At 59.2% G+C, this 24,104-nt stretch overlaps 1 protein-coding gene across 3 annotated transcripts; it reads right to left on the bottom strand.

Moving 5' to 3' along the window:
* Nucleotides 1–248: 248 nt before the first annotated feature.
* On the bottom strand, nucleotides 249–23,918 carry SH2D3C (SH2 domain containing 3C). Of its 3 annotated transcripts, XM_041406913.1 has the most exons (12): nucleotides 23,864–23,918; nucleotides 21,277–21,928; nucleotides 16,803–16,842; nucleotides 6,417–6,545; nucleotides 5,689–6,137; nucleotides 4,251–4,375; nucleotides 3,398–3,975; nucleotides 3,042–3,157; nucleotides 2,711–2,882; nucleotides 1,884–1,995; nucleotides 1,064–1,270; nucleotides 249–948 (listed from the first exon to the last, which is right to left on the bottom strand). In XM_041406913.1, the coding sequence occupies exons 1-12, from the start codon at nucleotides 23,901–23,903 to the stop codon at nucleotides 773–775; spliced, it is 2,796 nt and encodes a 931-aa protein (XP_041262847.1). In that variant the 5' UTR covers nucleotides 23,904–23,918; the 3' UTR covers nucleotides 249–772. The 3 variants fall into 3 exon arrangements, with proteins under 3 accessions (XP_041262847.1, XP_041262845.1, XP_041262846.1); XM_041406911.1 differs by lacking the exons at nucleotides 21,277–21,928; nucleotides 23,864–23,918 and adding an exon at nucleotides 20,170–20,291; XM_041406912.1 differs by lacking the exons at nucleotides 21,277–21,928; nucleotides 23,864–23,918 and adding an exon at nucleotides 20,170–20,291 and having other exon boundaries at nucleotides 1,064–1,267.
* Nucleotides 23,919–24,104: the final 186 nt, after the last annotated feature.

Raw genomic sequence — 24,104 nt, 5'->3', positions numbered from 1 at the left:
CACTGGAACAGATTGTCCACAAAGGGCATGGAGTCCACAGGGAGGTGGGACCAGGTGGGACCACCCACTGTGGTCCCTTCCAACCTGAACCATTCTTGGACACCACACAGCCCTCCTCAGAAGGGCTGTCACTGGGCCACCATGGGGTCTGGGGCCAGGTTCAGCATGGTGATTCCTCCCATCAGCCCTTCCCATGCTCTGCTCCCCCAGGGGGGCTCCTTTAAAGGACACCCAGAGGACAGGGTGTCCCCCTTGAGGAACGGGATAAAAGTTTATTGTATGTAAGAACCAAACCCATGAGATATGTACATGTATTTACATGACAAAATGAATAAGCCTAATTATTTACAACAAGGACTGTCCTTCACAAGTCTGTACATCAAGAAGTAATCGTGAAAACATATTTACACACAGGATCCAGCAGCTGTGGGCAAGATGGAGATGGAAAAAAACAAAACCAAAGGGTGAGGTGAGGGGCACCATGTAGACCTCGGCAGGGGTGGGTGTGGAGGCCAGTGCTGGCTGGCCCAGACACGGTCCCCACTCTTCAGAGCAGCAGTGTGGACCCCTGCCTTGTGTCCTGAAGAGGTGGGTGGTACATTTGAAGTGGCTGCTTTTCCTCCTCTTTGTCTCAAAATTGCCGACCTGTGCCTGTGCCTTTCTGGGCCATCTCTCCTCCTCCTGATGCTGGGTGCCTGGTCCATTCCCTTGCCCCACAGCCAGTGGTGGGATGCAGGCTGGGAGCTGGGGGTCTCCGAGGGCCTGGGGGGGTTCACAGCTCGCTGAAACGCACTGCTGGCTCCAGCTTGTGGGACAGGGCAGTGAGGACCTTGTCGAACTTCTCGTAGCGCTCAGCCTGGCTGCTCTCAGCCCCACGGCTGCCCCAGAGCAGTCGCAGCTGGAACTCGGTGCTGAAGACTTCCAGCAGCTCCGCTTTGCCCTGGAAACCTGCAAGAGGGAGAGTCAGTTCCCTGGGATGGCACCCCCTGCACCTGTGGGATGCTCCATCCTGGTGCTGGGAATGTGGCAGAGGGAAAGGGGCTCTGCTGTCCCTAGTGCTTACCCTGCAGCTTCACCTCAGCATTGGTGTGGTAGAGCCCCCCATGATGAGCCACCATCCGTGCTGCCTCCAGGTGGGCCATGACCACCTCCACGCCGCTGTCCGTGGCCTCCCAGGGCTCGGGGCTTTCCGTGAGAGCCTCATGCCGCTCCAGGAGAGTCACCAGGGGTATGATGTGGGGAAAGGTGGTGTTGGTCAGCGGTGGCCCTTCTGGGGAGAGAGGCACTCTTAGGACCCCTCACGGCCCTGTGGCCCTGCGTCCCCCTCCCCATCTCCCTGTGCAGTGCTCGTGTGGCCAAACGCTGCCGTGACGCCAGGCTGCCACCATGCTCCCAGGAGAGGCTTCCAGGCTCAGCTGGACACAGCAGCTGCTGTGTCTATTCCATCCCTGTGCCTGGGGCCATTGCCTTGTCCACCACCAGCTCCTCCCAGTCAGGGTTTCTGGCTCTGCTGGGGAAGAGAAAGCTGATGGCCACGCTCAGGCTGCAATGAGGAGCAGGTTTGCAGACCACAGGGCACCAGGCATTAGAGACCCATGGCTTTTCATCTTTCCAAGTGGCTGGCCTGTCCCTTGGTTTGGCACTCACTGCCATGTGAGCACAACGGTTTGGCTCAGCTGGTTTTGTTTAGTTATGAAATGTTTCCTAGGGAAGGAAGAGGCAAACAAGGCCAGACGGGCTCTGCTGAGTGCTGGGGTGGTTCAGCAGCCAGAGGGTGTCTGGCACTAGCTGGGAGAGGGTCAGAGCTCTCAAACAGTGATGCTGTGCCCAGACAAAAGTGGGAAGGAGAAAGCAAGTGAGACAAGGGGAGTTGCTCCTCTTACCTTTCCCTTCATTCAGGCTCTTCAGGAATGGCTTAAGCTTCTTCTCATAGAGGATTGCACCCTCGGTGTGCCGCTGCCGCAGCACCATCCAGGTCTGCTCCAGCCGGGCGATCTGAAAGGAGACGGGGCAGGTAGAAGGTGCTGGGGCAGCACAGCTTCCAGGCACCAGGGGGAACAGCCCGACCCTGGAGCCACAGTCCCCAGCCTTGCACACAACAGTGCCTGGTGCTCCCAAAACCAGCCTCCTCCACCAGTGCTCATGGCCAGACACGGCACAGCTCTGGCACTGAGGCAGGGCTCAGGAGTTCTTCCCCTGCCCGTGCCCCAGGACAGCAACCTCCCTCCGTCGCATCGGCCTTGAAGATGAGATGCAGGGAGGGGGCAGCCATTCCACCTCCTTTGTGCAGGCAGGAAGCAAGACTTCCCAGCTGGGCTCGATTTAAAATTGAATCTTAATCTCCTTTCATCTTCCAAAGGGAGCAGTGTGGCCCGGAGACGCTGCTGCCACAGCCTTGAGACTGATTTGTATTGTACTGGAGGGCAGATTCATTTCCTCCCAGGAACACAGCCCAGCACAAAACAAAGAGCCCAACCACCGAAAAACAATTGGATCCTGGCGGGACTAGGCTGTCTGCTCCGTGGAGGGGATGGCTCTTCCCCTTCCCTGCTTGCATCCCAGCGGATGTGGCCCCATGCCTCCCACCCGGGGCATTTTCCCCTTTCACCCATCCCAATGATTCTTGGAGCCTGCAGGACACAGGGAGAGGGATGCATTTCGAGCAAGGGGCTGAGCCTAGGACATGAGCACTAAAGGAGTGTCCCCATACCTGTGTCATTTCCAGGGCGCTCATTACAGCTGCAAAACTGAACATGTTCCCCATGGTGCTCTTCAGCTCGGCAGCCAGCTGGATGGTTTTGTGGAGCAGGGCTGCCCGCTCCTCCGTGCTGCCTGTGCAGCCCAAGATGTCCACAGCGATCATGATGGACATGGTGTGAAACCTGCCAAGGGGCAAGACACAGAGCGGGGTCAGCACAGGGAGGGGATGCTCTGGGGGCTCAGACAGGGCTCCTCCTCTCCCCACCCTGTGCCAGGCTGGGAACACCCAGGGGAGCTGGACCAGGCCGTGCAGGGCTCATTGTGGCCGTGCTGTGCCGTACCGTTCCAGCAGGTCCAGGCGGAGCTGGTGGCCGTGGGGAAGGGTGAGCAGCTCCATGCCAGAGCTCACCCCCATGAGCTGCTGCATCTCCACTGTCACACCCAATATCCGGGCGACCTGGCAAGGAAGGTGAATGCTGATTAGTGCTTTGTTAATTGAGGAGAGGCTGAAGTGTCCTCGGCAGCCTCTTGCCCCAGCCCAGCCTCTGCCTGCCCTGGCTGATACACCAGGCAGAGCCCAGCAGGGATGCTCCAGAGCTCAGGGGTTGTCTGATGCTCAGGGATGCACTGATCCCTGCCAGCCCAGATCGACTGGAGGGCAGCAGTACCCATCCCTCCCTCCAGGCCCTGGCCGTACCAGGCAGTCCACTTTGGTGATGTGTTTGGCCAGTGTCTTCACGTCCACCTCTGCCAGCAGCTCTTTGACCTTCTTTAGCACAGTCATCTCCAGAGGTTTGTTGTCTAGGGGGATGAGCAGGGATTGGAAGGCAGCAGGGTTGAAGGAGGAGGTTGTTTCCATGGTGGGGGGCACAAAACCCTTGAAGTCCAGCTCTGCTTTCAGCCTCTGCCCTGCCTCTGCTTCCCCAGAGCTGTTCTCCACAGTCCCTCTCTGTCCTTCCTCCACCTTTAGCCTCTCCACGTAGCTCTTTGTTGGTAGCTGCTTGGTGTCGTGGGCTGGCCGGTCCCTGCTGATGGGCGAGGTGGGGTGCAGCTGGCAGTAGTGCCCCGTGTCCGGGTCGCTGTAGCTGTTCACGGAGGGAGAGGGGGAGGCACGGGCGTACCCGTGGCAGGGAGTCGAATGGGAGCTGTGGGCAGGGTCTGGAAGAGGTTTGCTGTTGTTCCCGTGGCACAGCTGGGGTTCGCTGGACCTTCGTATGACCGGGGAGGCTGGGGTGATTCCAGATGCTTGGCAGGCATGTGGCTTTAGCCGTGTGACTGTAGGGAGCGGAGGGGACACTTATCAAAGCCAGAAGATGCACACACGCATAGGGACCGCAGATGCAGCAGCCCAGGGACGTGGGGCTCAGGGAAAATCCTCTGCCAAAACAGAACCACCTGATCCCAGGACAGCTGCACAATGATGCAGCCCAGGACTGGCTGAGGTCCTGTTCCTATGGTCCCCCTCCTCAGGTCCCTGCATAACAGCAGTGCCAAGTCCAGGCTGATCCACAGCCAGGCTGTCCCCAGAGGGATGAAGGGGCAATGCCTACCTGTGCTGTAAGCAGGTGATGCTGGGTTCTCAGAGATGGGGGACATGGGGGAGTGCAGGTCTTGGATTTGGTCCACGCTGACAGCACAGTTGCGGATGATGTCTCTGTGGTGGGGCAGGGACACGCTGGGGAGGGGACAGAAGGCACAGGTTAGTCCCCTTAAAGCTATTTCTACCTGGGAGCTGTGTTGGGCTAGTTAGGTTGCTCTGACCCAGAGCTTAGGAGAGCTGGAAAGCACCTGGAAATGGGATTTGGGAAGTTACATAACAAGCAATGAGGTCTTGGGCTGGTGGGGCAGCAAGTGGTGGCCTGACACAAACACTGTGTGTCAATGGTGCTGCAAAACATGCTGAGTGCAGGGAGGGCTGCAAGGAGTCATGGCAGGTAATTCACTGCCCTCCCTGCTGTGGGTGAGGGCTAGGCTGCTGTGATGTGTTTGGTGTTGAGCACTGTGCCTCAGCAGCAGGAAGAGAATGGGACAGCAGTGGTGGTGATAATGGATTAGAGGAAAATGTGAGTGATGAGGAAAGACTGAAGGATCTGGGCTCTTCTGGAAACACATATGCTCTTCTGGAAGTCTGAGTGTTTTCTTTTTCCCAGCCATAACAGTTGGTTGCCTGTTTTCTGCTGGTACATTCTCACCCTGCCCTTGGGCTCAGAAGGTCAGGGTGGTGAGAAAGCAGCTTGGCTTAACAACAGGCTGTGTCCTGCTGGAGGCAGGGCTAGATGGGTCTGCCCTTGGCTGCTGCATGTGAGGATATGTGTGTGGCCCTGCCTTCCCTGCAGGGCTCTGGGCAGCCTGGGACTGCCAAAACTGAGCCATACAAAGGAAGTCTCCTCCTCCACCTCTGGAGAAGCCCAGCTGGCCAAGGTTAATGTGAACAGCTCAGCTTTGTGAAGGCTGTGATCCAGGGTCTGTGCAGACTCCATCAGCACAGACCCATCAGTCTCCTCCTGCCCATTAGGCTTTCAACTCTGCTTGGTAACTCCTTGCAAATGCTGAATGGAAAGGGCTCTGCAACTAAAAGGGCCATTCAAAACCAAACAACAAATGCTGTCTTGGTGTCTGGGAGTGACTCTCCTCTCATGTTTGCCTGGGAAAGCTCAGCTCCATGGCTCTAACAAGCCCTGACATGCTGGTAATCCTGGACTGGGTGATTGTAAAACACTCTCTGGCTTCTGGCCTGAGATGCTAAAGTCATGTCTGCTTGCTGGGTGTCTGCTGTGGTAGCTCAGCATGGCTGGCAGCCAGCCTGGGAGAAAAACCCAGTTCCAGCTGAGTACTGGTTCTTCCCCCCATGCCTCTGCTGGTCTCTCCTTTCCATCCCTGATCCCCAACCTCTGCTCTACACCCAGAGAGCACTGACTGAGCATGCCCTGCCTCATTGCTGAGGCTGATCCTCTGCTCAGCTGAGCTGGGATGACACTACATGCTCACCTGGTTGGGCACCCCTCAGCCCTGGTGATCTTGTCTGCGGTCAGACCGTCTGTCATGGTGATGCTCCTCCTCTTGATGTGCCCCCCTTTCTGGGTGGAGGGGCTGTGGGGTCCCCCATGCTTGCCGTTGGCCAGCCCGTAGCTGGCTTCCAGGTAGCGCAGGGGGAAGGTGCGGTTGATGGGGCAGTAGATGATGGCCCCGCTCTGCTCCGAGATGGCCTTGCGGTTGCCCACGTAGAAGCGGACAAGGGCAGGCACGTGATCAAAACTCTCCTGCTCGAAGAGGTACTGGACATGGGTATGGCCGTCGCTGGACTTGACTGTCACCTTGTTGATCTTGAAGTGCAGCGGCTCGTTGCGCCAGCGGCACGTCAGCACGTAGTCACCCAGGCTGGTGAGCGAGTCACGGATGAGGAAGTCGCCATTCCTCTGCACAAGGCTCTCAGACACCTGTCAGGGGGACAGGGCACAGCTCAGCCACAGCCACGCTGGATGCACCACAGGGCAGGAGGGGATGCTCTGCTGGGGTGTTATTTGGGGCACTGGTTGTTCCCCTTGCCCCCAGCTCTGAGCCACAAGAGGGTTGGCAAAATCAGACAGCTCAGAGCTAAATGAAGCCTTTGACCAGATGTTTCCCAGGAGGACTGGGGGTTCTGTGTGGCCTCTGAGTGCTCTCCCACAACATTCCAAGTGAAGGGTGCCCGGAGCCACCCACCTTCCCCATCTCACCTCCCGGGGGATGCGGCCGTGGTACCAAGCATGGCTGCGCAGGTCGGTGCTGCTCAGCTTCAGCTCCTCTTCCAGCTCCTTGTGAAGCTTTTCTGGTGATGAGTCAAGGATGTATTTCTCCTTGGAGAACTGTACAGGAGAAGAGAGAGTGTCAGGCAGTGCAGCAGTGCAGGGACTGGGGAGGAAAGGGCTGGCATGATCCCTACGTGGGGACTGTAGCACCTGCCAGGAGCACAACTGTCCCCAAAGGCCAGGTAACTCAGCTGTGTGTGAGGGTAACTGCTTGTGGCAAAGGATGTGTAATGTACCTGCTGATGGCCAAGTCCTGTCACCAGGAGCACTTGGAGGGGCTCCTGGTGGCACATCCCTATCATGCCTGGCCACCCTGTGCCTGGTGTGCTGCCCGTGGCTGGGCAGGAGAAAACCCCTTAAACATCTCTGGGGCTGAACTGCCCTGGGGCTGAACTGCCCTGAGAAGCACTCTTCCAGGAGGAAACCTGCATTATTGCTCCTCCTTTAAATATCTACTACAGTTCTTCTTTCAAAGGGTTAACTCGCTGTGTTTAGCCTGATGACAGCATAACTAGTAATGACAAATGTAAAGGGAACCTTCTGCATTGAAATTAGCTTTTAGAAATTAGCTTTCACCAGCACTGGTGCACCTGAGCCTGGAGGATGCAATCTGCCCCCTCCTTTCCCCTGGAGAGATAAGGGATGATGGCTTCATGTGTCTGTTGGCTGGAGCCTGCCTGCCTCCCTCCTTGCCTGCTGCTGGGCCAGTATTCCCAGAGTGCAGCTGCTGGCATGGTGGAGCCAGGGGATGTTTGGGGATGTGAGCACAGGTTTGGGGTTCCTGTGTGCTTCACAGGAGGCCAGTTCTGTTTGACACAGTGGCTTTGAGGTGATCCTGCTGTGGTACCAACACAGCTGCGTGATGGAGCAGGGCCTGGGAGCCAACACTCCTGGGTTCCCTCCACATCCCAGATGTGTGGTGTCCTGAGAGGGGGATATGTGTGCCACTGCCATGGACTAAGAAGCCTGGATGGGGCTGCTGGGGTGCCCTGTTCCTCTGCTCCCAGGAGCAAGGGTGGCTGGTGGCCTGTGTCCCCTCCGGTGGCAGTGCCAGGTGTAAGGAGGCAGCGGGGGCTGGCCCAGCTCCCCGGTGCCTGTTGGGGCAGGATTCTGCTATTGTCTCACAGGACAGGCATGGGCTTGAAGCCCTGCTGACACTGCTCTGGCACTGCCAGAGGAGCAGGCTGGCACTCACGGCTGGCCTTGTGTGGCAGCTGGCTCCCCAGAGCACAGGGGGCTGCAGCCCCACGCCAGCACCTCAGGGACTTGCCTTGGAGCTGACCTCTTTGCCCAGTGCCTCATGCTCTGTGTCCTGCATTGATCCCCTCTGCTCCTCTACTGGTTGTGAGCAAGGGAAAGTGTAGAGAACTGAGCTGCTCTTCTGCCTTTACCCACAGCTCTTGTGGGACCCCACAGAGTCCCTCAGCAGGACCCTGACCCCAAACCTCTCCTTCCCCAGAGGTGCTGTTCCATCCCCCCTGGTAGCTGCATTCATTTGCCAATCCAGGCAGAGATCCTGTCCTGGGGACCCTGCTCCAGCCTGGGGAGATGGCAGGAGGCAGTGGCAAAGGGCCTGTGCCCTGGACTGTGCTCTCCAGGGCTTGCCCTCACCAGCCTGGACCTGCCTTTGTTCCTCCCTTCCCAACTCCTGTCAAGTCAAAAGTGGTGGGAGAGTGGAAGCAGCCTATGAAAACAGCATGGATTGAACTCTGACTTGCTCAATCAACCATGTTTATTCGCCCTGTGAGAGGGTCCTGTTGACTGGAGCTGCAGGGATGTGTGGATTGTCCCCCCTGACCAAGGGCTGCAGGGAGCTGAGCACTTGCTGCTGCCCTGGGCCCTCCTGGAGACAAAGCCACCCGGTGCTGCTGAGCCCGATTAAAAATAAATGGTAGCCGGCGGATGCTGCAGGGGTCCGGCTGCCTCCTGGGGGGCCCAGGCCGAGCAGAAGCCGTTTCCATGGCGACAAATCCATTGCCACGGAGCAGACCTGGCTTGGCCGAGGGGTGGTGGGGGACCCTTGACTGCAGCACCCTCTCTGTGACACGGTTCCCCCAAACTCTGGGGCATCAAGGGACCCCCCAGGAACCTCTGCTGTTTGTGCAGGTGAAAGCCATCAGAGCTGAGCTGGGAGCAGTTTGGATTACAGCTCTCCCCCCACCACCCCTGGAGCAGGGATTAGTGCCTGTTCTGCTCAGCATTGTACATCTGGGTTTCCTCCAAATCCTCCCCATGCAAATGTGCAGGGCAACAAAAACACGAGCCCAGCTGAGCAGTGCCCGGTGTCTCCAAGCCCAGATTTGGGCAGCAGCTGGCTGGCATCCATGCCAAGAGCCATGAGCTAAGCTAGGAGGAGAGAACAGGAGGTTTGGGAGAGGCAAGGAAGATTTTGCATCTTGCAGATGGGGGAGGGAGCCTAGTTGTGAGCAGAGGGTGTCAGAAGCTACCTTCTGCAGCCATGTGGAGGGCCCTGTCCCTTCAGCTCCTTGCTTGAGCAGCGAGACACCACTTGATTTGCATGGCCACCAAGAAGCCACTGCTTGGAGTGACTGTCAGGCTATGATGGCTGGGGAGACAGCATGACACTGATCACGGGGAACGCTTTTCCTTGGTGTGACGTAACTGAGACCAGTCCTTATTGTGAGTCTCTGACACCACACCAACATGCTGCCCAAATCACCTGTCTGCTCCCCATTCTGTGTGGAACTGGGCTCTCCATGACCCCTGTGCTGTGCAGGGCTGTTCCCTCCCGAGCTCTCCAGCAGCGCTGGAGCTTCCCCCGCTCCGTCGGGAGCGTGTCCCGGAGGAGCCCGGCTGGCAGCTGCCAGCTGGCCGGGTGCCGGGGCGCTGGCAGGGCCTGGCATGGCACGGCCTGGCGAGGCGGCGCTGCCAGCCGGGCGCTGTCAGCAGGGCGTGAGCGGATGTCTGCGCGCCGCGCTGCAACGGCGGCGCTCGGCGCTCCCGGCCGTGCCAAGGGAACGTCTGACGGTGCCCGGCCCCGTGTGAGGTCCTGCACACTAGCGGGTTGGGTGTGGGGAAAAGCCTGGACTCCCATTAGCATCTGGCTGGAGTGCATGGTGCTGGGCTCCAGCATGAAGAACCCCAAGGCATCTTCCAGCTGAGCAGGAAGAAATGGGGATTAGAGCGGTTCTCCAAACCAGCCACACCAGATAAACCAGCTCAAAATCTGCCAGAGATGATGCCAAGCTTTGCTGGAGGAATCCCAACCAGCAGCCAAGCTGCCTTGGCTGGAGAAGGAGAGTGCCCCGATGGGCTGTTTCACAGTCCTGGGGCTGGGGAATCCTCTGGAGCAGCCATGCAATGAGGAAGCTGCCATGAGAAGGCAATTCCTGAGGCTCTCCAGCCCTGCCTGCTTCCCTGACTCTCTGTGCTGCTTTCTTGATGGAGGACGTGCTTCCCAGCTGAGTGGCAAGGACTGGAACTGGTAGTGGAAGGGCAAGAGCTGCAGGGATAGAGGGTGATGATGCCTGTGGTGTGTCACTCTGCCTGCTCTAAGGAGAGCTTCAAACGCTGGCATTTGGCTTTCTATCCTTGCAGAGGTAATCTTATGAAACTAGAGTGATTTCCATTCTGCTTTCTTGCTCTTCCCTCCCAACCTGGAGGAGTTGCAGATGAGGATGAAGTCAGCTTGGAGAGCAAGGTGTACTCACACCCCACCCTGCTGATAACATCTGACTAACCCCAAGGCACCAAGCACATCTGTTCTCCCTCCTGCTCATGCTGCCTACCCTGTGCTGGGACCCTGGCTAGGGAAATCCCAGCTCCTTCTGGAGTTCTCCATCCCTGCTCTGGCTGCTGGAGCAGCTCTGAGGCCTGGGAAGCAGAACTGTGTGGAAATGGAGCAGCAAGCCATTGGGAATAGGTGTCTGGGGAAGCCACAGACTTGCATGAGGGGTCTTCTCTGCTTCCTCCACACCTGGCAATGGGCTACTCCAGTGAGGTGTTTTGGAGCAAACATCCTTGCTGAGCATCACGGCAAACCCAAGAACCATTCTGCCTGCCTGATGCAGGACTGCTGCACTCACCAGTCCAGGCACCACCCAAAAATGGTTACTCCACCCTGTGTGGCCATGAGAAAATCCCACCACAAACAATCCCCAGGTTGTAATGGGCTTGCTCTCAGTTTGCATGTCCTGCTGTGAGCCAGTCTGTCCTGCTGATCTTGATATCCATATGGAAAAGAAAATTCTTGTTCCTCTGTTCTCTCTAGCAATTAGTCTAGAAACCTAAATGGCCTCTGAGAAGGCATCAGCCTATCTGCCCACCCCATAGGCGACTGAAGGCATCTCTTGGTTATGTCACATCTCCATTACTTCCCACTGAAGGCAGATCTTGGCTCAAGATCTTTGTTCTGGAGTTCAAAGCCCTTCCTAGGACTAGTCTTGGCTACCCTCATGGTCTCCTCTCCCCTAGCCCATGCTCCTTTGTGGCAGCTCTGGAGCAATTCTATCTTGCTGGCAGGGGTGGGGTGCAGCTGGGGTTGATGGCCAGGAACACCTGGGTGCTCTAAGGTGGACAAGCACCCAGGTTGTTAGGGGGGGTGGTGGAGTGTGCTGCTACCGCTACCCCGGGGGAGCAGGTCTCCAATGCAGTGATGGTGTGTGTGTATACACACATTTCCATCCATCTATATTTTACTTATCTCACTCCAAGACGGCGGCAGCGGCTGCTGCTGCATCCCTTTTCGGAGCTGCTATTGGCCAGAAATGATGTCAGTGCTTCCCAGGCTGGGTGCACCGCCATTGGCGGTGAGCAGGGATGCGGCTGTCAGCTGGAAGTGCTCCAGTCATTCATGGGGACTTCAGTGTGTGTTTGCTGGGCACGCTTGGACACAAATAGATGGTGAAAGATCTGGCAGAGCCAGGTGAGCACTTAGGGCTTCACTTTTAACTCTTTCTGGGGTTGGGATGGAGTGCCCTTCATCCCTTCTCACATCCCCACACGAGAGCCAGATGCTCACCTGTCCTTCCCTTGTTCTGGCAGCAGCTGGCTGAAAGCACCCGCTCACCCCCTGCAATGTGCAGCCCAAGGGCATGTCCCCGTGTTGCTCAGTGGCCTTTGGACAAGTGGAAAAAGCTCTGCTGCTTTTCCCTCTTCACCCCCACCAGCAATCAAAATCCCTGGCTTTGCACTGAGATCAGCCGCAATCATGACAAGACTTGAAATGCTGCTTCTGGGCTCCGTCTTACCCAGAATAATCTCTAAAGCTCAGCACCTACCTCGCTCAGCAGGAGTACTGAATAAGACTGCCAGCTCTCTTGGCTGCCGGCTCCCTTCTAACTTGCAGTATACTACAGCTCGTGCTTCAGACCAGAGCCTGTTTGGCTCCTGTGGTCCTAAACACCTTTGCTCTCAAACTCAGTAAATGAGGGAATCAATTCCCAACACCGTGCACCCCTTGTGCGAATGCCAGAGTCCAAAAATAGGATGCCTAGACGTGTGCCCAGACAGTGGCAGTGCTGGAACCACCACAGGACAGGTGACAGATGGATCCCAGCTTTCTCCCACCAGTCAGACCTGTGCAGTGCAGCACAGAGATGGAGACCCGGGCCAAAAAGCTGAGTTGTTCATCTGGGCTCGATCTCCCTCCTGTGCTCAGTGATGCTCCGGGCACATGCCACCTTTTGGGGATGCTAAACGCTCCCCTTCATGAGGTCTGCTGCAGGGAGGGCTCCCTGCAGAGACTTTTCTGCCTGTCAAAGCGCTGGTCTGGGTCTGTGGCTTCGGCTGTACGGTCCCGGCTGCAGGGGGGCGAGCTCTGCCCCGGACCCGCTGCTCGGCTCACCCCGCGCTCGCCGCCGCCTCGCTGAGCGCTGCCCGCAGCAGCTTCCCGTGAGCGGGGGCACCGCAGGGCTCCCCGGGGAGGCTCCCCCGCTCTCCCGAGGGTCGAAACATCCCCCGGCGGGTGCGTGGCCGGGGGTCCCCCGCACGCTTCCCCTCCCACTGCCCCCGCCGCCTTCCCCACGCGTGCGGCTGCCCGGCGGCACCACGGGGGCCCCGCGCCGAGTCAGGGCAGCCGGTGCGGTCCCACCGCCGCCCCCGCTCACCTGCACCTGCATGAAGGAGCCGCGGTAGAAGCAGCATGCGGCCGCGGACAGGGCGCTCCACAGGCTGCACCGCTCCGTCATGGCGCGGCGCGCCCGGCGGGGGCTGCCCCGGCCCGGGCTGCACCGCCGCTGCCTCCGCCGCCGCCGGGCTTCAATTTCAGCCGCTTCCCCGATTACCTCATCCCTTGTCGGCTGCGAGGGGCGGGCACGGTGCGGCGGCTCCGCCCCGGCCCGCCCCTGGGGGCCGCCCCGGCTCCGGGAACCGAGGAAGCGGCACCCCGGGGAAGCGGTACCCCGGCTGTGTGCGCCCTGCGGGGGAGCCGGGAGCCTGCTCCTCCGAGGGGAACCCACGCTGCCGTGCCACAAAGGGAGCCAGCATCCCTGAGGGGACCGGGCACCCCGCCTGCCTGTGCTCTGAGGGGAACTGGGAGCCGGCTCCTCCGAGAGGAACCGGCGCTCCCATGTCGCAAAGGGAGCAGGCATCCCTGAGGGGATAAGGCGCCCCTGAAGGGAACCGGCAATCCCATGTTGCAGAGGGAAGCAGCATCCCTCAGGGCATCGGGCACCGCTGCTGCCAGTGCCTTGAAGAGAACCGGCACCTCTGAAGGCATCGGGCATTCCTGAAGGAACCGGCACCCCGGTGATCCGTGTCCTGAGTGGAACTGGTTCCTCTGAGGTGACTCAGCTCCTCAGAGGGGAACAGACACCCCTGAGGGGAACCAGCACCCCTGGCTGCCGGTGCTCTGAGCGAAACTGGCTCCTCTGAGGGGATCAGACACCCTGAGGAGACCCAGCACCCCTTTTCTCCCCATCCCAAATCTGCCTGCTCTCCCCAGTGATGCCTGTGGGTCAAGGGCAGCCTTGTCCCCTATTGCCCATCCTGTCTTCCTTCACCCCCACATGGTGATACCTTTCTGGGAGATACACCAGTGCCCACCTCACATGGCGGGGAGCCAGCTGCCTGTTTCCTGTGTAGGCTGTCTCTGACTTGTGTTTAATTAAGGCTCTGCTTCGGTTTAATTAAGGCCACAGTATCACGTATGGGATGTGCAAGGCAGCACTGATGACTCAAAGCATTGCTCCAGCCCTGACTCTTGAATAAATCCCCCAAACCCCTGCCTGAACCCACTGCCGGCAGCTGTGCTGGAGACAGGCAAGGGCTCCCTCAGCCCTGGCAGTGACAGGGACCTGCACCTTGCTGTTCTTCCTCCACATCTGTCCTGCACTGCACGGCCTGGATTTGGCTGTGCTTCAGTAACTGGGGGCTTCACCCTCCCATCTGCAAAGCGTGTCCTGCCCCAAGGAGCCCCACGCCTCCCAGGCGACGCTGTGACCTCGGAGAGGCATTCCTGCTGCCACCGACCACAGAACCCTGCAGCCTTCCTGCTAATTAATTCAAACGAGCCCCTCACATTACCAGGCAAGGAGACAGCATCCGAGGCTGATGAGATACAGGTCCCTGCTTGAGCAAGCAGCCCTTCTGCGCAGAACAAAGGGTTCAGAGGCGCTGGCCGGGCTCTCACTCTGCCCCTGGCTTTGCAGGGGAAAGAGGAGACAGGAAAGCAGCACGGCTGAACAGCAGGACAGGGCTGAGGCATGGGAGAACTGGTGCCAGCACACAGCCTGGGGGCAGGGAACATGGGGCAGCAGGTCCCAGGGGTCCCATGGCTGCCTGCAGCCCCACCAGCATGGGCAGGGACTCTCCTCTCGCCTCCTGCCTGGGGCTGAGGGACAGAGCAGATGGCACTGCAGGGACATGCTGCTCCAAAAAGATGCAATGGTGAATCATCCTCCTGCTAGGGCTTCTCCCCTGTGATGGGGCTTCTCCCCATGGTTTCCTACCGAGGCTTTCACCAACAAGTGAGTGGGAGCCTCAGGGGGTGCTGCAGGGTCCTCCAGCTGTGACTGTGCTGCCCCTCCTCACAGGGAAGCTGAAAATCCCTGACTGAGCTCTCACAGGACATGTGACAGCTTTACTGCTTGCTGCTCTCCTGAAGGGCAACATCTTTCTGCAGCTCCTTCACCTGCACAAAGGCCAAAGCCGGGGTGGCTGGGATGTTGAAATAGAGAGCTGGGCATGCAGATCCCCAGGCAGCTTGGAAATAACAGCCCTTAGGCTATTATTAAAGCACATTAATTACCAAGTGCTTATTGATCCTGGCTTTCCAACCCTCTCTAGCTCCTGGTTGTACGTCCAATCAGGCCAGGCTTGGTGATAGGAGCACCAGCCCTGGCCGTTTTGCAGCTTTGCAGCTGAAGCTCAAGGGCTGATGTTTGGCAGATCCTTGGTGCACACCTGGACACAGACCTGCCTGTCAGCTTTTGCTCATGAGGGCTTTGCAACACATCCTCTCCCTCTTCCTGACCCTCTCCTTCACCGGCTCTTTTCTTCCTGTCCTTCCTCTGCTCACCCCTCACCAGTCTTTCCCCTCTGCTCGTTTCCCTCCCAGCTACTCTGACCAGTGGCAGATCCCAGCCCCATCCTCCCTTGCTCCAAACACAGGCACAGCACCCTAAATCCTGCAGGACCACCCTAAATCCTGCAGGACCTGGGGCTGAACACTGCTGGGTGCTGAGCACCCTGCAGCTGCACGGGGTGCCAGCCAGGCACAGCGCCTGCAATCAGCTGGAGTGTCCCTGTCATCCCGGTCACTCACACTCCAGATAATTACTGATTTGACTAAAATAGCTGCTGTCACTGCAGCCATCAGTTGCTTCTCTGACCAAAGGGAAGTGGTGTATAAATCACAACACGTGGGCTGTTTCTGGACACCACGGGGATGGATGAGAAATAAAGGCCAGATAGTTCAGGTCTGGGATCTGACTGGATGGTAGGCAATTCTCCTGGGCTGATCCCAAAGGCAGAGCCATATCCATTGTTCCCCACTTGTATTGTTTCAGTCTATTAAATCATGAGCCGTAAAATGTGTCATCTCTGGGTGCACACACTGACAGTGCCAGGCAAAACACCCCCAACTATTCTGCTCCTCCTTGCCCTCACAGGACTTGCCTGTGTGAGCAGGAGTTTCTCTGCATATCCTGAGTCCCCATACCAGGGCCCTTCCCTGCAGAGGCCAGTGTATTGGCTTTGCAGGGGAAAATGAACTACATCACAGCCAGACCCAATACGCCCAGTCAGAGCTTTGTTGTCCTGGCACATGTCCCACTTCCAGCCCTGTGAGCTCCCAGTCTGCCAGTCCCACATGGCTTAAGGGCACAGAGGAGAGCATCCCACCCGCGGGATCGCTCTGCTACACAACAAAAACCTCATCTGACCCCACTGCCCAGAGGCTGCCAGTTGCCAGACTCGACATGTGGGGTCCTCATTAGCCCCAGGGATGGGTGTACAGGGAGGTGACCCCTGTTGGAAGCAGCAGATGAGCTCAGGGTCCAGCCAGCTCTCTCCCAAGCTTGCCAGTTGGTGCTGCCACAGGGGGTTCCCACATTTCCGTGTCTGCCTACAGCAACCATCAGGAGCCCCAAGTCCAAAAAATGAAGGTGAAGGGCCCTGTGCTAATTAGACCACCCAAGCTGGGCACCTCAAGTCACTTCTCAAGAACCCCATCTGCCCAGTGGCAGGCTAGATTAGATCCCCACTGGGCAACTGGACTCAGGAAGCTCCAACTCTCCTTAAACAAACACCCCAAAGGCCATGCCATGGCAGTGACCACCCTGTCACTTCAGTGGGTTTCAGTGCTCTGTGCCCAAACTCCACAGCACCCCTGGCACTGCTCCTCTGTGCCTGCCCAGCACCCCATCGTGCCAGCAGCCTCCTGCAAAGGGGCAGCTCTCCTCCAGAGCCAGGCGCCTCGCTAATGAATTTCTGGCCAGACATGAAGAGTCCTCAGGAATGTTAATAGTTTGCTGGAGGATAAGCAAAAGATTTGGAGAGATTTACACCAACTTTCATGTGACAGCCACGAAAGTGGCTCAAACCCTTCCGTTTCTTTACGTGGGGGCGGAGGGAGGAGGCTGCGTCTGTGGGCGTTCACAAGTATCTGGGAACATGAAATGCAAGCAGCTCCTGTGGGAACAGCACTGGGGCGACCACGTAGGGTTTGTGTCTCCTCTGTCTTCCCTGGCCTTGCCAGAAATATTGTCCAGGGCCAAAGAGAGAGCCCAGATGGAAGGAGGGGTGCAGAACTGAGCAGCTGGCTGCTGTAAGATCTGGGCAGTTCCAGGGCCACCATCCCCTCTCCACCCTGGCACCAGCTGGGACAGGATGTGATCACACTTTGTGTCTTACCTTCACGTATTCACTGCCAGACTCCAGGCCATCAGGGTGACTAAAAGGAAGAAGAACAATAAAAATACATAAGTAAAGGGCAGTAAGTTGTGACTTTCAAGTGGAAGGTAGTGGTGGCACAGCTGGGGGAGCTGGGGTCTGTGCCCCTTGTCTTGTCACGGTGCCAAGAGCGTGGCCATGGTTTTGGGAGAGGTTCCCAGGGCCCCAGCACTGCTCCTGCTTGCTCTGTGCCCACTCTCAGCACAGGGTTTATCCTCCCTAATGCGATCAGGGGAGAATGAAGCCTTTTTAGAGGATCTCACCCCAAATCGGCTTGGGACCGTGTGAGCTGAACCAGGGAGACCCAGCAGCCAGGCCGGGGTCCCTGCAGGTCACAGTGCTGGGGGATGCATGTCCAGGTGGGGGCCCTGTGTCCTGCTCCCTGGCAGAGCTGCATTCCCAGTAGGCAGCTGTTGGGACACACAAGCATTTTTGACTTTATGGCTTTGTGCCACCCTACAGAATTTAAACTCCCACCAAAGCTAGGCCTGAACTGTGATGTCCTGGCTGGGACTGCTTTTCATAGGTTCAGATAAGTGTCCATATGGAAGAGTCCCAGGGGAACAACAGAGAGTTCAAAAGGAGAGAGGCTGTAACAGCCTGAGGTGGGATGTGCTGTCTTGAGGTCTCACCTTTCAGAATACAATACAAAAATCCAGATGTCTTTAACCAGAATGCAGAACCTGTTGCCTCCCCAGTGCCAAGCTTCAGTATGGACATCCTGCTGCTTGCCAAGGTTGCTTGCCCGAGCACAAGGCAGCAGCAGGGGCCTGGGGATGGCAGGCTGCCACACCAGGACAGGCAGCTGCAACTAAGGAATAACCAAATCCAAGGTCATCACAGAGATGGGATGTCCCTTCCCTGCCAGGAAGGGACACATACGTCAGACACATACAGGAAACTGCCGAGGGTTTGCACACAACTTCTCCCTGAGACCCGCACTGGTGGCAGCCCTGGGGAGCCAAATTCCTCCTCTGTGGGCTCTCTTCAGGTGGAAGGTGGTGCCTGGTGGCCTCCTCAAAGGGAAGCAGGGATAGCAGAGGCAACCACTGCCAGACATTTTCCACTGGCCATCCCCCACGGCATTACAGTGGGTTGTGACAGAGTCTACATCAGCCCCTTGTAGTGTCCAACCATCCAGAAGACAATTCCCACTTCTGGAACTTTTGGAAATCTTTAAAAAATGTGGGTGGGCACCTCGTGCCTCAGTTTCCCCCTCTGTAGAGCTGCCTCCAGAGAGGTTTTGGCTGGCAGGGCTGCCAGAGGGGTTTGCAGGGAGTGTCAGGCAGTGCCTGCGGGAAGCAGCATCTCCAGTGCCTCACGCACGGCATTTAAGGGCATGCTTTAGTGGTGAACACAGCAGGGCTGGGTTGACTTCTGGACTCAGTCTTAGTGGTATTTTCCAACCTTAGTGATTCTGTGATTCTCCAAGCCCACACTGCCGACCACATCCCCTGGTGTCCAGCTTGGGAGGGGGGAAAAAGGGGCTGGAAATCAAGCCCATACTTTTTTGGAGGCGAAGAAAATAGCAGAGCATTTGGGGATGGATGCAGACTCCCCTGGGCAGCTGTGGGCTGCCTGCCCACCCCGGAGTTGCCTCTCCAGCCTGTTTGCCCTTCACAGGCTGCAGAGCTGCCTGGTGCTGCGAGAGCCGTGAGAAAAACCGGCAGGAGGACGGGGGCCTCTGGGCAGGAAGTCGGGAGCATGGGAGCAGCTGGGAGACGCTGCGAGAGCCCGGGCAGGAGAGGCCCCTGTGCCGGGGAAGGGCGGCAGCTGGGACCGCAGCCCCCCTGGTTCTGCACATTCCTGGAGGAAACGGCATTTTTGGGGGCAGACGAGAGCCTGGGAGAAATTCCTGGGCTGCCTTTGGAGTGCGGCCGTGACTGAGCTGCTGAGACCCAGAGCTGCAGCAATGGTGTTGGGGAGCGGGGGGCTGCTGGGGTGGCTGCTCCCTTTGGACTCGAAAGGCATCACCACGACTCACAGATGTGCCAAGCTCCAGGATGGCTGCAGGGAACAGTCCAGGAGGATCAGTGAGTCCAGCCCTGGTCTGAAGCCTAGGCTCTGCTTTCCTTGGGACACCGATGCAGGCTGTACCCCAGGGGAACCAAATCTGGGCACCTCGTGCCTCAGTTTCCCCCTCAGCAGAGCTGCCTCCAGCGGGGTTTTGGCTGGCTGGAGGGGTGTGCAGGGAGTGTGGGGCAGTGCCTGCGGGAAGCAGCGTTTCCGTGCCTCACGCACGGCCGCGTGCACAGGGAAACCGAGTCACGTCCGCCCTGGGACCTGCCAGCGGTCACCTCCCGTTAGTCAGCGTGTCTCTGCTGGAGTCACAGCCACCGCCTTGCCCTGAGCAGCTCCACAGGCTGCGTGCCACTCCCTGTCCCACAGCAACACCATTTCCCCGCTCACAGGCCAGATTCTGGGAAAGCCCCCGTGCGCAGGAGCATCCTCAGCCCACCCTCTTTTGGGGACTGTCCTTACCAGAAATACTGCGGGGGGGCAGGTGGAAATGTGCCCCAGGGCCATGTTTGTCCCCCCCAGGGAACAGGCTGCTGCCATGGCCTGGCAGGAACAGACTGTCCCCAACCCCAGGGATGTGCCGGCACAGGAGGAAGGGCTGGGGCGCAGCATTATCCCGGTCCCGCTTCCTCCCGCCCGCCCCACAGCAGGGCCTGGCCTTGGGTGGCTCCGCACACGGCTGCTCCCCGAGCCTGGGGCTGTGGCAGGGGCTCTGGGTTAGAGCGTGGAGGGGCACAAATAGTCCTGATGCCGAGACCTGCTCTGGTCACCCGCGTGCCTCAGTTTCCCTGGCAGGCAGCAAGGCTACACCCATCATCAGGGGAGCTCCACACGATGCAAAAATGCATCTGGCCCCCAATTTTTGGGAACCCATTCCCCGGATTCAGGACACCCACGTGACCCACCCATATCCCACTGCTGCTTGGCTCCCAGCCACACTGGCTTGGGATCTAAGTAATTTCTGGGAGACAGAGGGTCTGGGTGAGCCCTCTGCACCCTCCTTGGGGACCCTCTGCCACTGCTGGGGCTCTGTGCTCACCGAAGGATGCGGCAGCGCCAGCAGCCCCCCAAACCTCCGAGCCCCTGGCCGCAGCCCCTGGCACCGCGTCTGCTGTGGTTTGAGCAGCTCTTTCCCTGAGGAAAACACCACCAGGGCTGGGGGCCTCGGCACCCGAGCAGCGGCTCGGCTCCGGCGTCTGCCTCCAAGTTTTGTGCCCGCCCCAGGCAAAGCCCTTTCCCAGCCTCTCCCTTCCCATCCCCTCCGCTGTGCCGCGGTGCGAGGGGCGGCCGGGGGCCCAGGACCCCTTACCTGGCCTGTCCCAGGGTGGGAAACCTCCTGCCCAGCGCTGTCATCGGCCCTGCGGGATGCAGCAAGCTCCGGGACGGGGAGAAGCTCTCCCGCGCTCTCCCGCCTCGCACTGAGCGCCGGGACTCGGGGCGCGCAAGGCGGTGGCGGACCCTCCTCCTTCCCGTCCCAGCCCTCCTCCGGCCCACCCTTCGGCCGGCAGGAATGTGTGGTCGGCACAGCCCGGCTCCCACCGCCGAATTTCTCCTCCTCGCCCCGCTGCCGGGACCACCCGGCAGTGTCAGGAAAAGGAGCCCCCGGCCCCGGGGCGGTGCAGGGGAAACAGGGACATCAGGGGCCACTTGAGTGCAGAGAGAGGAGACTCAGGCCAGGGAAAGGGCGAGAAATGTTTTCGGGAGAAATTTGGAGTCGCCTTTGCCTGTGTCCCCAGTCCCGCACACCCTGCTGGGCTGGGGTCGCATTTGGTCCCTTATGCCCAGAGAAGCCATGGGGCTGGGGGATAAAAATCCCTCTGGCTGATTCTGCGGTCAAAACGCTCCAAAAAATCCATCCGTCATCTCAGAGGGCTGAACCTCCAAATTCCCCCGGAGGGGGAGATTGTGTCTGGAGTGGGGGATTTGTGCCCAGAGCGGGGGTTTACTGATGAAATGGGGACGGAGTGTCTGGTTTGAGGATTTGCCCCTGTGCCTTGGGAGAGGCAGCGCTGCTCTGCAGAGGGGGAGAGGACAGAGGGGGTGGAAAAGAGGAGAGTGAGAGGCGGAGGAGGCTGTAACAGTGCCGGTGTGAGCTCTCCGCAGCAGCACATCCTGGTGCTGGAACGCAGCCGCCGCAGGACAAAGAGATGCCGGGGCAGAGCGGGGCTGCGAGATGTTTCCACCCCGTCCGGAAACAGGAGAGAGCAGAAATCCCACAGGAAACCTCGTTCCCATGGAGCCGCTGACCTGACCATGCTCCAGCTGTGCCATCCCACCGGCCAGGTGCATCCCGCTGGCACGGGGGGCACGGCGGGACATTGCAGTGACCCTGGTTTGTCCCAGCCCCCTCCTCTTGCCCTGGAGGGGCAAAAGGGGGTCTTAGCAGAAGGCAGAGCAAACCTCAAGGGCTATATACCTGTCTGGAGAGATCTTGTCAGGATGCTCTTGTCCCTTTTCCGGCAGATCCCCATCAGTGGTCTCTGCTCCAGCTGCTGTGTCAGGGCTTGTGGTTTGGCTGGGGTTTGGAGCCAGGCTGGAGCTCGGTGCCTCTGTCCTAGGGCAGGAGACATTTCCCACAGGCTCCTGGTCTGTCCTGGCCATTGCTGCCTCCAGGGTGTCCCCAGGTTCAGCTTTTTCCTCCTCCTGCTCTGCTTCTCCAGCAGCCGAGGGTGAGTCTGTGCCAGGGTCAGGGGTTCCTGACATCTCAGGGCACTTGAGGCTGGGGAGCAGGGCTGTCTGGGGGGTTTTGTTGGTGGGAGTCCCTTTCTCCCAGCAGTTCTGGCTACTCTTGTCTTTGCCCAGGCTCTTCCCTGCCCTGCCCAGATTCACCCTGGGCATGGTGCCCATGTGGGAGTACATGTTTGAGGACTGGGCGTAGGGGCCAGGGCTCTTGGGCACGGTGTTGAGATCATCCTGGGTGCTGTCAAAGGGCTCTCCCAGGAAGCCGTGGGAAGGTGGGAGATGTGGTCTGAGACTCTCGGGAGAGCTGGGGTCCACAGAGACACGACGGAAGGTGAAGGAGCGGGGGATGCTGCTCAGGCTCCCAAAGCCTTTCAACTTGAAAAACTCTGGCAAGGAGAAAGGAACGATGAGTGTGGGGTTACGGCTGGCACGGTGTGGTGATGGGGGGGGTCCCAGAGCCCCTGGTCCTGTGTTGGGGCGGGCATGGGGCACTATGCAGCCTTGTGTTACACCCACATCTGCAGGCCCAGCTTGCCATGACATCCCTGTGCTCTGTGGTGTATATGACGCTGTTTGAGGCATCTCTGTTGGGTCCCTGGGAACTCTGCCCTGGTCCCTCGGGGAGCAGAAGTCTCCTGTGCCTGGCCAATCTAGCAGCTGCACCTTCCCACCACAGCTGAGGGGCGGAGGAAACACCCAACCCTGGTGAGCAGGCAACTCTAGAAATTATTTCTGCCTGCCTACTTCCTGCAGGGGACTCTGGGCAGGGCTGTGCCCATCCCCGCAGCCTCGGGGCAGCCCTGCAGGATGCGAGAATGGGACACACGGCATCTCCCCAGGGAACGGGGGTCCTGGATGACATGACCTGCCCACACGTGCATGTCTCTGGTGGAGCAGAGCCAGCCAGGGGCGCTGCTGCGGGCGGGAGATAACCTCCCCACTTCCTCGCCCGGCCCCTCGCCAGCTCCAGCTGCCACCTGCAAGTGCTGAGCACGAACATGTTCGCCAGAGAAGTATTTATAACTCCGGAGGGCGGCTTTGCATTTCACACCTCAGCCCCAGCTCAGCTCTGAGCGTCGCTGCAGCGCAGCCTTGGAAGGCGCCGGGGCTGGGGCCGGTGTCAGTGCTGGGGTGAGCGGGCCTGTGGCTGCAGTGCTGCTGAGCAGTGCTTCCCTGCTGGCTGTGGGTGCCGCAGGGGGTTTTGCAATGTTGATGTTGCCCTGGGGCTCTGCGAAGCACGGCGGATTTGCGGGGAAGGAAGCGACACATTGCAGAGGTGGGCTGAGCAAGGACCCGGGTGTCCAGGCTGCTCAGCCCTTGGATTCCCACCTCCATTCGCCACCCCTGGGCTCTGCGGGGCATCCCTGCAGCTGGGCAGGGTGGAGGGGCTGCATCCCAAAAGCCCCTCTGCGAGGCAGAAACCTCACCGCCTGAGTGCAGTTAGAGGCAAAAATACTTTGTGCTACATCCCCTTGGAGTCCAGACATCTTCTGCTACCTGCTGCTCCTGGGGCTGCTGAAAGGTGGGAAAAGCAGCACTGGGGATTTTCCCCATTTCCCCAGCACTCCACCACAAAGGAAAATCCCATCTGGGATGGGGCCGTGGGCAGTGGAGGGGTCCCGGGGGAGTGGAGGGACTGGCCCCCCTCTGGCGCCAGCCCCGCGGCAGGAATGCAAGAGAGCACAGCCCAGCGCTGGGAATGGGGTGAAGGCCACTGCAGCCTCCCCCGGGGCTCCGGGGGAAAGCTGAGGTCTGTGAGAAAGTGCAGAGCTCGCTCCCGGTGGGTATCGAGCACTTCCTCCCTGTAGAGCCAGTGGGAATCCATTCCCAGGCTCCCTGCCTGGCTCCTCTGTGTCACCCCCATCCCTGTGCTGCAGGGGCACCCTGGGGTGAGGGTCCTAGCCCCCCCAAGCCCCCAGCACCAGCTTGTACCCAAGCCATGAACCCTGAAGGGTGTGATGTAAGGAGTGAGGACCCCCAAACCCTGCTGTGCATCCCTCTGGTCACATCCCAGCATCCAGCACTGGGCTGGGCTGCAGCAGAGTGGTCCCAGTCCCAGCACCCAGCTCCTGATCCAGCCACCCAGCCCTGTGGATGGAAACCTCCAAAGCCCCTCACCCCAAAGAGTTTCCTAACGAGAGCAGAGCCTGTCACAGCTCCAAACATCCCTGGATGGGATGATTCCATCCCTGGACGGGATGACCCCATCCCTGGATGGGATGACCCGGGGAGTGTGTGAGCACACCCTCACTAACTCTCACACGTCCTCCTACCCAGGTGAGCACCCCGTTGCCCACCCACCCTGTCCCGTGGCCACTTACTGAATTTCTTGAAGCCCCGTCGTTTCTGGCCCTCGGCCATGGCCGCGCTGCTCGGAGGCCGCGGGGACCGAGAGGGACAAGTATCTAACTGTGAGCCCTTCCCTGCCCGCTCCTCCCTTCCTGCCCCCCCTGCAGTCACTCAGTGCTCGCTCAGCGTTTCCTCCCCTGTGCTGTCATCTGCTCCCTGCCCCGTTCCTGTCCCTGCCTGCCCTCACGCTGTCCCACAGTTCCTGCAGTCCCC

Source organism: Onychostruthus taczanowskii, unplaced genomic scaffold, assembly GCF_017590055.1.
Source record: "Onychostruthus taczanowskii isolate IOZ18803 unplaced genomic scaffold, ASM1759005v1 scaffold25, whole genome shotgun sequence".
NCBI lineage: Eukaryota > Metazoa > Chordata > Aves > Passeriformes > Passeridae > Onychostruthus > Onychostruthus taczanowskii.
This window is presented reverse-complemented; position numbering and strand designations above follow the sequence as displayed.

Coding starts and splice junctions, on each gene's coding strand:
- SH2D3C (XM_041406913.1), bottom strand. CDS start 23,903: ATGGCCGAGGGCCAGAAACGACGGGGCTTCAAGAAATTCA. Junction 3,976..4,250: donor ATCACCTGCTTACAGCACAG/GTAGGCATTGCC, acceptor CGCTCCCTACAG/TCACACGGCTAAAGCCACAT. Junction 1,271..1,883: donor GAGCCTGAATGAAGGGAAAG/GTAAGAGGAGCA, acceptor CTCTCTCCCCAG/AAGGGCCACCGCTGACCAAC.